The 12,477-nt window shown below is 40.4% G+C and overlaps 1 protein-coding gene across 12 annotated transcripts in view; it reads left to right on the top strand.

The window, feature by feature from the left end:
• Positions 1–12,477, top strand: part of APBB2 (amyloid beta precursor protein binding family B member 2) — a 209,411-nt gene that overhangs the window by 98,909 nt on the left and 98,025 nt on the right. For 7 of the 12 annotated variants that reach the window (XM_074866044.1, XM_074866050.1, XM_074866045.1 and 4 more), the window contains exon 4: positions 4,427–5,227. In XM_074866044.1, coding sequence (XP_074722145.1) covers positions 4,427–5,227 — 801 coding nt within the window. Of the gene's footprint in view, positions 1–152; positions 222–4,426; positions 5,228–12,477 lie in introns of all 12 variants that reach the window. The other 5 variants (XM_074866054.1, XM_074866053.1, XM_074866048.1 and 2 more) reach the window with 1 other exon arrangement.

Genomic DNA, 12,477 nt, shown 5'->3' with positions numbered 1-12,477 from the left:
CTGTCAAATATCATTGAAAGCTCAAAAGTTCCTCACTGTTATGTTCTGGGGTTTGTTTAGAATGCTTAATGTCTCTCAGGAGCTTCTGAAATGTGGTATTTTTATTTTGTGTTTTTGTTTGGTTTTAATTCTTAAATGATCCCTCTTTTCAGATTTCAAATTATAATCTATTTCCTGATGCATTGCTGACGCCCTGTGAGCCATGTCAGAAGTACTTCCAGGTCAGATGCCCTTTAAAAGATTCTGCTATGCAAATATGTGAAACTTTCCTCCTCTTTTCTTTCTTCTTCTTCCCAGGCCCATATTTCGCTTTCATTTTGCACTTATACATAAAAAAGAGCAAGCACTTTATTTTCTTTTTAACAGTGCCTTATTGAGACAGCTCTATTCAGCTTTTTAAAAACTATTCCTATAGACAAGACAATGCATAAAAGTCTTATTAGAGGTAAAGACAAATCAGTCATGCACTATTTTCTGTTGGCAATGGCATTTTCTGTCTCCTCCTTCTAGCTCTGTAAATTTTATGGCAAGATTGAAAAACATCAATAAAAGCCATTCAAGTAATTGTGTTATTTGTATTATTATGATGCTTAGAAAATTGAGACCACTTTGTGTTAAACACATTAGAGTGGTGAAAGTATATTAATCTACAACTGTAGGTATGTTTCTAAGTGTTAGAAGTATGCAGTTGAGACTGTGATTTGTTTTAAAAAGTAAGCAATCTAAAACCATTGATGATTTGCTATAACAGATCTTCTACCTACTTAAATGCTGCCTTTAAGCACCAATGTCTTAATAATATATTATTATTCCCAGTAATGATAACATCCCAATTATTCTTAGTTTTTCACCAGAGTCCAATATTTTTTATTATAATACCCTATTTTAACTTGCTTGTAACTTACCACTGTTCTTGTGCTTTAGCTGAGATATCAGCCAGCCCTGTGACTCCTGGTCTGCTTGTCCATTTGTGCATTTGTGTTTGGTTTTCAGCAGAAGGCAGAGGAGTTGAAAAAAGGATTCACTGTGCCAGTAGCGTTGACCTTGCCAGTGACTAGACAGCACGAGGACCTGCCGGAGCAGGGGGGACAGGGTCTGCCTGTGGTGGGGTCCCTAGGTGCAGGACCCCTGGCACGGGGTGTTGATTAGCCGATGAGGGGCGCAGCACCTGCCTGTGTTAGGTACCCCTAGGGTGAGGAAGGCAGGGTCAGTGCGAGAGACAAAATAAAAGATACGAGAAGTCAGCGATTGGAATTTCGGTCTTGAAATTACAGGCACAGGAAGAAGTTGCATTTCCTTGAAGTTTTTAATTAGAAAGGTGGTGTATGCTTCATCTTGGAAAAGTGGTGTGTTTCAAGCATCACCGTGTCCTGTATAAAGGAGAAGGGACAGGCTGTTGCTCTTTTGCCTTATGCTGGTCTAGTATGCAATCTAGGTTTTTTTCAGTGCATTTAAGCATTTCCTTGCATTCAGAGGTTTTCCAGCACTTTAGTTAGTCCTGGTCTGGTAGTGAATTCTGCCCTTGAGATGCAAGACTTGCCCCTTCCCATCTGTATTTCTTATTCTCTTTTTGCCTCTTTTATTACTTCCCTTTTTCCCACCTTTATATCTGTTTCCAAGAGTGGAGGGGTGCCTTCTGTGTGTATCCCAGAGCATGGCTGGGGGAGCAGAGCAGGGTGATGGCCAGCAACCAGGTGCCTGTCCTTTGAGAGGGCAGCCAGCTCTTCTCTGTGCGCACCTTGTAGTACTGTTTGCATGTTCATTGGTCATTTAATCATAATGATTTGATCAACGGATCATTTGAAAAGGAGTCAGGAGCAGAGGTGGTGTCGGGTGAAAGGTTCATTTTGACATTTTTCTGCTTATAGTCATACACCAACCCAACTTAGCACCCAACTTGCGAACAGTGCTTGGGTCACAAAGACTTCTGGAGGCTTTGGCTCAGTCATTGATCGATGTGCCAGTGTTCATCATAAATCCATGGGGGAGCTTTATCAAGCAGATTAGTAAAACAATACATTTTGTTTTCAGTGTTTCTATGTGCTTATTCTTACAATATTTTTGATAAGTGAAATGCTAATGGCAGGAGACTTGCTAATCTGGCAGGCAGATACTTAAGCTTTATCTAGGAAGATTATTCTTTAAAAAGTTGTTCAGTGGTAAAAATCGTGGCAAACATGCGTGAAGCAGCTCACTTGTAAGAAATAACAAGAATAAATTTCAGTCTTGTTCCAGATTGTGGTAGTTGTGTTTATTGGTGAAAAAAAAAATTCTTGTTTTAATTTGCTGAAGCATGGAGTAAAATAAGATCTAACAAAATCCGTAGCTACTGTGCAATTCCGTAAGTTCTAAAGGTCAGGCAGCGAGTCAGAATTATCTTGGCCTATTCATTGATTTTTTTAATGTGACTTCCTGATTGTGAGACTTTTAACTGATTCAGAAAAAATACAAAGCAGCCAGTCCATAAACACAGACCATTTTGTGTTTTTAGATTAAAACACATGCTTTGGTAACATTATGTAGGATCAGATGTGACCTTGCTTAACTTAGACTTGGTTAGTTTTAGGCAAGATGCAGAAATCAACATTTATTGATGTATTTATATGAGACGTACATTTATAAAGTTCCTTTAAGTTATGTGGTGGTTGTGTTTTAGAATTCTTTTGTGGCTAAAGCTAAAATCATCTATAGGATGTTTGTTACCTAAGCAGATGATTCTTGCACAGAGTACATGGGGTGATCTGTCTTCTGAAGTATTTGCAGTTGGTCTAGACTCACTGACTGGGGCTTGAAGAAATGGCAGACATGAAAATTTGTAAAATTTAATTTAAATTCTGTTTTGAACAAGTTTTAGAAGTTGTTCTAGGTGGGTGATTCAGGGAACAGAGTATACTTGGTCTGCCTGATTTTAAATGAACCAGAGTGATGGCTGGATGTATGCAGCTTTGACAGCACATCAAAGAAGAAGGAACATTAGCAAATGTGTGTGCATTTAGGTAACACTGTGAAGTGCTCCTTTTCACTCTGTGTTTATGTATGTTCTTTTAAAACAGATCTATTTAATCTCTTGTAAATCTGTCCAGCAGTCAGTTCTGTCATATATCAAATATATAAGGATGCAGCACAACTCAGCTGGAATGATCTGTCATCAGCTGGCTCAAATTATAGCTTTTCATTCCTGGATAAGCCCCAGACACATTTTTATGTGCAATATAAGCAGTCAGTGATATCTGAGAATTAGGAACAACAGAAAGGGTGTTTCATGCTGTGACAGATGGGAGTGATTTATTAATTGGTCTCTAATTTGGTTGCCAGGTGTCAAACAACAGTGACTACTACAGTATGTAAATTGAGGTGTTCGTGGAGTATTTGTGCAGATTAGTGGGAGCTGTAAATAGGCAGTACAGGAAGAAATGATAGTTTTAAAAAATATACTTTTGATCATTTTTTTCATAGTCTAAAAATTTGTTTCCCTCAACAAACAATATTTTTCAAAATGTGAACTGTGGCCCTGGCTAATAAAAATCAGAAATTTGTCTACAAGTAGACAAAAGAATAGTTTTATTTATGTGTGGAGTATGTGTACTCTGCCCTAGGATGTATGTTTTATCCTTAAATCTTTGTGAGCTGTAGAAACAGTGAGCCATCATCTCTGGAGCAGCTCTTTTTTAAAGTTGATTGAATTAGAGTTGGATATTTTGTCAAGGGATTTCCTCCCCCCGCCCCCTGAAATTAAGTACAGTATTGTGAAATACTCTACTTTTTGTATTCCCTGCCTCTGACCCTTTAAAAAAAAACAAAAAACACCCCCACCCCCCACCCCCCCCCCCAAAAAAAAAAAACCACACCAAAAAATGCAGAGCAGAGAAAATACAGGTGTTAAGAGGCAACAGCTGGGTGGCCAGTCAGGCTTAAAATTAATAGTGCTTGAGTTCTCCCCTGATGAAGAAGGAGCAGCATCTGCCTGTGGTCTGGTTAGAAATTTCTCAAATTTTCTGCTTCCTAGTGATGAGCACTCAAGGAGTTCTTCGCCTCCTTCTTGTCAGAGGTAGAGGTGAAATGCTAAAATGAAATGATGGTAAGGATGACTTCTGGACTCCCAGGAATTTGCAAAGGACACCTCTCTTGTCCCCAGGCCTACCTGCAACAGAATCAAACATCAAAAAACTGCCTTCAAACTGCCATGTATAGGGTCAAGCTTTCTGCTTTTTCTCAGCTTCGTGGTCCTGATGATCTCTCTATTTTTCTGCCTCTGTTTTTCCTTATTTAATAAGCTAAGCTTTTGTCTATTCTCTTACCCACTTAGGTTGTGGTAATTTTCCTATTATAAAGCAATTATTTGAAGTGCCACATCCCTTTACCAGAAGCCCCAGCAAAACAGTGTATATAACGGATGTATTTCATGACTGTTTCTTTTGCTTTTTAGTTGATTCCGGTGTGGACGCATTGGCAGTGTTTATGGCAAGTGGCAGCACGACGGACGTTGTGAACCGCAACAACCCCGCCACCCCGCCAAACACCCTTAACCTGCGTTCTTCGCATAACGAACTTCTGAATGCAGAAATTAGGCACACAGAGACCAAAAACAGCACTCCTCCAAAATGCAGGAAAAAATACGCACTGACTAACATTCAGACAGCCATGGGTCTTTCCGATCCAGCAGCGCAGCCCCTTCTGGGGAACAGCTCTGCCAATATAAAGCTGGTGAAGAATGGAGAAAACCAGCTCAGGAAAGCTGCCGAGCAGGGACAGCAGGATCCCAACAAAAACCTCAGTACCACTGCGGGCATAAACGTAACTTCTGAGAAGTTTGAAGGCAAAGAGCCGATCCCACAGGATTCCTCTGGTTGTGAAATATTACCCTCGCAGCCAAGGAGGACCAAGAGCTTCCTGAATTACTATGCAGATCTAGAGACATCTGCTAGAGAGCTAGAGCAGAGTTTTGTTGCTATGGAAGATAAATCTGCACAAAGCAACAGCCAGGCTTCTACCGTTATTGTCAATGGGGAAGTCCTGCCCCGGAAACAAAACAAGCTGTCAAGCCCAGAGGATGGCCAAGTTGCCACAGTGTCATCAAGCCCTGAGACTAAGAAAGACCACCCAAAAACTGGGGCCAAAACAGATTGTGCCCTCCATAGGATTCAAAACCTGGCCCCAAGCGATGAGGACTCCAGCTGGACTACACTGTCCCAGGACAGCGCCTCACCGAGCTCGCCTGATGAAACAGGTACGCAAGTAACAGCTGCTCGCGGCCACTGTTTTAGAAACATGTTGCTTAACTCTTCTGAGCTGGTGGTTGGAAGGGGAGAGGAGATTTAGTGGTGCTTTCAGTGAGGAAGTGGACTGCATCGAAGCACAAGTGCTGGTCTTGCATGTAGCTCCTTGTCCACTTGGGAATGCATGGCAGTCTCCTGCTCGGGCCTTGTGGCTTTACTGCTGCTTTAGGAAAGGCACCAGCAAATACTATAGACAGGGTCCTCAAAATATGGTGACTGCACCTTTTGCTACTTTTCTAAATAATTGCTCTCACAACATGTACCCATTGATTAGTGAAGAAGTACATGATTGTCTGGAGTTGCTAAAGTACTGATAGCTGCCTACACACAACTTACCTTTCTGAGCAATGATTTTTAGGTTCAGCAAAGATTTTTGCTTTTCTAATAAAAAACTTTGTGATCATCCCTACTCCACCCCCAGTCTTTTGATGATATGATATTATTTTATTTTAGAAGAAGTCCTCCCAAACCTTTGGTCATCTAATTTGTGTTTTGTTTACTTTGTGCAGCAGTTCAACACAGTAACTCCGAAGTTGAAACCATGGCATTTCATTTTTGAAAGCCTGAGCTCATTAATTATTTGAACAGTAATGATGACTTCTGCACTGGCTCTTTTGTGATTTACAGCACATCTGTATTATTTTTAAAACTCTAGAGATCTCATTTGCTCTAGTTAATGGACTTTGTTACTTTTTTTATATCCAAACCAGTATATAAAGGTACAACTTTGTCAAAATGAGGTGAGGCAATTCGATTCTCGATGGTGACGTAGAGCTAAAGAAGTTCATCATATATTATTTGTATTTTAAGTGATTTCATTATTACAGTGCAGAGACTATATATTGTTTGGAGGCCACTGTGGTCCAAATCCACAGCTGCATTATATGTCAGTCGTGCATAATTATAACTAGTGATTTTTATTTTAATGTGTAGGGCTTTTTAAAAGACAACCAGAAATCTCCACTATGTGACATATAATGGATCTTCTGACCTTTTTGATATGTAACAAACCTTTGCTGTTAAGAGAGAAAATTTTCATGAAGTCACCTCTTCACATGCAAAATGAAAAAGTTTTCAGTTTACTAAAATTGCTGTTTGAGTTATTATTTCTCAGGATACTTGATATGATCTGTGTGACATCACTGATAACATTTTCTGGAGAAACTACCAATAGGAGGTATTTAGATAACTTAATGCTGAGCTTTTTGGCTCCTTCTGTCTTTGTACTTGCCCCAGGTTTGGCAATGAGAAACTGGGTAGAAAATTTATACTCACTGAAAACTAAGTTAGAGTAATTCCAAGTAGTCTAATTTAAGTAAGGGTGGCCTAAGATACTAAGAACTAGCATAAGTTTTGTTTCTTCTTAAATAATGTGTTTAAAATTTTCTTTGCACATGTATATTGCCACTATATGGTGTATGAGCTCTTTCAGCACTCGGGAAGGGGGATTTTCTGAGCTGTTTTTAGGTGTTGGCAAGTTTGCTTATTTAAGTAACCAAATGTTAGCTGAGCTGTGCTTTGTTTGTACTATGGAAATAAAGGGGAACTTTTCTCTGCTGAGTATGGCAGGTTTCCTTGTTTAAAAAGAAGGAAAAAAAAAAATCAAGCCAATTAATAAAGCCCTCAGAGCTCACCACTCTTCTAAAGCAGAATAAAGGTGCCCTACCTTCAACATGCTAGCAACCGATGTATTTTAAACAGACAGTTATAGAAAAGCACATGTCCAGATATCTGAGTTCAGTCTCTGTAAGAAGAGAGTTAAAAATAAATGGAGAGCCCTAGAAAACCTCAAAATTGCATTCCAAGGTCAGAGTGGTAGAGGTGTTTCTCATACCCGTGATCACTGTCAGAGAACACGGAGTAGGACATAGGACCTGTCATACTGGATCGGATCACTGGTTTTAAGATGCCTGCGTATTCATGGACTCTAAAAACATCAAACTGTTGCAACTTGCAACTTACAGACATCTGTCTCTTAGGATTATTTGCTATCTTAAATTTACCTCCACTCTGATAAAATTGTTTCATTAACTGTTTCCAGTTTCTTTCAAAAATGGACTATCAATTGATATGACAGAAGAGGGCTAAGAAATCAAATGTCGTGTGGCCGTGGATGCCAGGATGGCTTTTGGACATGGTAACACAGGCCAGTTTCTCAGGCTCCCTTGCAGCTTCTTCTGGGAGGCTGAAAAGAGGGATGCAAAAAGCAACACTGCTGGTGTACAAAAAAGCAGAAATCAATCACAACTGGTGCAAATATCTCCAGACTTGTTTTGGGGCAAATTTTCTAGTTGTTCCCAGGGTCTCCAGCCTTTTAGATTTGAGTAATGTGCTGTCTCTAAGCACGTTCATGTATCTCCAAGGATGTTTGAAGGGTAATAAAATAAGAGGTGAAATAAAAGTTGAGTAAGTGAACTGAACTTCCTTGTTTGAGGCACGGTCAAGAACAGTTAAATGTTACCTGTACCTTTTCTATCTTCTTCCCAAGAGTTGCTTGAATTACTGTGGTGCTGATCGACATTCGTTCGCCTCTCACCGTGCCAGGTCAAGCTACAGGAGTTACCTCACTTGCCAAATAACTTGGGTGCTACAGCAGTGGGTGGAGTTGGAAGTGCTGAGGGAAATCAAGTAACGCTTGCTGATTCCTGAAACGCCTTGCACTCTTCTGTCATGCTAGGGACACAGAAGTAGTTTCCCCCAAGCAGAAAATACACCCAATGCATTTATGGCAGTGGTGGTTGACTGAAAACCTGAGAGATTCCCAGGGGGCTGTATCTAGCCCCTTTGAGGTCATGGAGTAGATGTGAGAGCCCACATTTAGGAGTAGGAAAGAAGAAACCTCAGAAAGCAAGGGTTGGTGGTAACTTGGCTCTTTTGTGGTTGTCTGATCTAGTTTTAAACATCCCATCAGTGGAGGTATTGCGCCAACCTGCTCGGGCCATCTGCTCCAAAGGCACATGGTGCTTTCCCCTGCAGTAGATGTTTCCAGTCTTTTTAGTGTAATCTTTCATTCCTCATTGTCCCTATGTGCCAGCATGGGTGAAGGGAAGCCCTCCCGACTGGGGAGTTATGCAGCAGAACCCTGGTGGTGCCCGTCCTGGAAGTCCAAGGTTTTGGGCATGGCCAGGACTCCTCAATGCCACTGCATCTGGGTGGGAGGAGAGCACTGTGTGGGCTCTTCATGGCTGAGTACTCTCCAACCCTTGTGTTTATGCTCCAGTAATAAACATTAGGGACCAACGAGAGAAGGGCATCCAGGAGAAAAATTTGTAAAAATAGACAGTTTTAGTCATATGACTTCTGGGAAGGGAAAAAAAGATACAGTTTGGAGAACGGTTAATCCATTAGAGAGTATAATCTAGCAGATACCTGGAGAATTATTAATGTTCAATCCAGGTATTATATTTAATACTTCAGTATAGGTAGGAATACAATAGACATACCATTTTACTGAGAGGACACTGTTGAAAATGGCAAAATACTACTTCCAGAGCTTCTGTATTCTTTTGTCTTCTTCCCTCTGTTAACAGAATTTATTATTCAAATCCTGGAAAACTTAATGTTGTTTTGTGTTGGGTGTTTTTTGTTTTGTTTTCTTGCGTTTTGTTTTGGAAGTATGTAATTCAAAGGCCCTGAAAAATTTACTCAAGCTGAATAGTTTGCACTGGGGATGCATCACTGTTTAGACAAAATCCTCCTGAACTTTCCTTAGGGCAGGACACTTTTATTTCTGGTCTGATGAAAGAAGAGGTGTTTTCAACAGAATTGACTCTTTTTCTGAATGAGGAGGCAAAAATAAGACAACCCAATTTAAAGATGCAAACCAACTGGCTGAGTATTAAACAAATGTTAATGTTGTTGATTAGTAATGATGTCAAACAAATGTAATAGGGTCTGTTAATAATGGGGGAATCGAACGCCACAAGCACAGTACAGTGTGAGAATTGTGTTTTGAGGAAACTCTTCTTTCTCCTTCAAAGAAATTATCTATATCTGCTTCTTAACAAGAACTACATTGACTTCAGCTTTCAGAGGTTTTTTTATAAGGACTTTCAGCTTTCCTCCACTGGCTTCAGGACCAACTGCCCCCATCCAGCTGACTGCTGTCATTCAGAGAGCATGTTGTGGGTTACCAAAGACCAGCTCCAGATGTCTTTAAAACTGCAAATGGCACAGAGCTACTTTTAAATCACGGTGAATGCTTCTTCCCCCTCCCTCCAGAAAATTACCTTAGTCTAGTTTTCAAAGGAAGAGCATCTTATGTTATTACACCTTCTACTTATTCTTTCTCTCTCTGAAGTAGTCAAGTGGACACTCCAGAGCCAAACCTAGGGGAGGATGAGGGCAATGCTAGTGCCGTGTTTTGTTTTTTTTGTTTTTTTTTTTTGATGAAGCTCACCAGAGTGTCTGTAAAAGGCAGGCACATTTCTTAAACTTCCTATCACCTGAAACACAGTTTCAGTGGAATGTTATCCCTCCTTAGTAAAATGCAGCTCTCTGTGTAATAATCTCCACTGAATGGGAATGCTCTGGAAAAAAAAGAAGGAATTTTGTTTGCCTCAAAGCCAAGAAGAATACTGGAATTTGCTTTTGGTTCCTGTTTTAACTTAATTTGAACAAAACCCTCTCCTTCCAGAGCAGGGAATAGCCCCATAATTAGGAAGGTCCCTGAGATGTGGGACACTCAGTGTAGAGAGATGCAGGTTTTCTTCCTCTGGGACAGTTGCCCTCCTTGCTCTTTTCAGAGCTTCACGAGACTGCACAGGGGCATCAGCTTCCTGTGGTTCCCTAGCTTCTCAGCCTTTGGCTTGCACAATGCCTTGTTTCTCCCTGGTTGAAAATGTCATTTAATGGTGTATCAAAAGTACAAGTGTCCTCTTTTTCAGGGAGTGCCACTGCTGTATACGACTGCCATATACCAAATGCCTGTCTGCTGCTGGTCTCTGAGCAAATCCAGGAGGGCAGCTTAATAGCTGGTTATGAATAAACAAGTTCAACCCAGTGCAGAAATGACAGCGATGAAACTGGTCCTTGGGGATCAGGAGTGTCACTCTTGTAAATAGAGCCTGGTATTCTGAAATAACAGTATGTCTGGGTAGAATAGCCCTCTAACACAATAAAAATTACCACAAATCATGAACTAGTCAGAAGGATTTATACCAACAGTCAGTTCTGCTTCTGATTTTAACCAGCATCTTTGACAAAATTAAAATGGATGTCCTCTTAAAAACACCATTTTTTCTTTGCAGTACGTATCTGATATAGACAACTACTATGTTATTTGCTACAAAATATGTTCTCTGTGTTCCTGAGTGTAGGAAAAGATTTATGGCAGTAGAAATACATTCAGTTATACTGTGGATAAACACAAGTCCTATAATACTAGAGAAATAATATATTATCACCTATACAATTGTAGCATTCTAGGTAAACATCCAATTTTCAGATTTTCAGGAATAAGAGACTCTAGTCCACACCCACTGTGCATCTTAATGGCCTGTCAACTTTTAATATTGAGCTGTTTTTTTGAATCCCACATGTTACTGATAAGCACATATCAAGAACAGTGCATGTTTTATAGTATCAGACTTGGCTTGACCATTTGCTGACTGCTTATGAAATAGAAGAGGTGACTATTGCTGTATATTGCCAGTGTTTGTGTAGGTAACATTCTGTATGTGAGGTAACTAACTGTATGTTTATCTTCCTTTTAGCTACCCCTATACAAGGATTTTAGGGATGAAAAAGTAAGCCAGTTTAAAAGAAATAAAACCTAAAATGCCACACAGTTACACAGTGTTCACAGTAATGATGAACATTCAGGCCTCCTGGTAGAAGGCCATAAAATAAACTGAACTTGATAGTAAATTGAACTTGAAAGGTGAGTCTCTCAAGTACACGCTGCTGCTATCAGTTGCACATGGAAGCCACTTGCTGTGTTCGGGCAGTCAGGTGGGTTTTACCGGGTGGTTCTCAGTGGAGCTACCGAAATCCATATCTTGAATGCTCGAATAAGTGCTCTGACTTGAAACCCAAAGTTTCCATGGTAAAAAATGGTGATCAGCACCCTTTTGAATTGGGATAGTTACTAAAAATAGGTATGTAAAAGTGAATTAACATGCTTAAATTCAGGAATGGAAGAATGGATGTTTTATGTAATATCATCCTTTCCCAAACTCTGCAGATACCAGAATTTGGGACTATAGAAGAGGCTTTCCAGAATGTGTTGTGTGGTCACGGTTGCAGTTTCATACTTACTGTTTACCAAAAAGATAAAGAACTATTCTTTATTTCATCAGAGCCATTCATTTTCCTCCCTAGGGAGGACTTGATTCAGCTACCTGCCTGATGTCCCTTGAGGTGCCTGGTGGTGCCCAGGACAGGCAGCAGACAGGAGGCAAGAACTAGGACTTGCAATCTGGAGGAGCAAACGCAGGCTAAGCGAGACACACATCAAATAACACTCACAAATTAATTACGCAGCTGGATAGAGCCTGCAACATCTACCCTGCAGTGCAGAAATAAAATTTGCTCCTTTTCTGGGTCTGGCTTTGTTGTAAAGATCACTCATTGGTTAATCTCTGCTGTATTGTGCCTAAAGGATCTGGGATGGTTTGTCGTATTCTTTCCAAACACAGCTCTCTCACAGTGTGACATCTCTCCCTGGGTGCTCCGGGGCCAGGGGAGGTTGAGTTCAGAGATGGTTGCCTTCTAGTGGCTGTGCTCTGACCACCAAAGCACTGCTGTGCCTAGCTCAGTGCTTTGACTAAAACAGTGTCAAGTGTGGCCCTGTCCTAAATGACATAGCTTCATTAATTTTGACATTATTCCAGCTGAACTTCTGGCCACTTGATGGGAGTTTAACAAGATGGCTTATTTTGCCCTTGATATTTAATTTCTTGTTTGGTGAGTGTCTTTTCAGGGACACTTTCCTTGCTAGTGTAGTAAAGCATATAATTCCTAATGCAGACAAAATCAGAGTGCTGCTTTGTATAAGTGCTGTGCTATGATTTTGAGTGTTTTAAAAATGAATGTTTTCTATTCAGTAAAATGTATAGTTGTAGGGTAAACAAATGCCTGCAGACCTGGCTGCTGGAACATTTGGAATACAGGTGGAGGAAAGTGGAAGGTGACAACGGGGAATAGAGGTTCTGGCAAGACAACGCAGGGAAGTGAATGCCAGAGTCATATTACTGTCTGG

The sequence above is a fragment of the Strix uralensis genome, chromosome 4 (genome assembly GCF_047716275.1).
Source record: "Strix uralensis isolate ZFMK-TIS-50842 chromosome 4, bStrUra1, whole genome shotgun sequence".
Classification (NCBI taxonomy): Eukaryota; Metazoa; Chordata; class Aves; order Strigiformes; family Strigidae; genus Strix; species Strix uralensis.
Note: the sequence above shows the minus strand (reverse complement) of the source record. Positions and strands in the feature narration are given on the sequence as shown.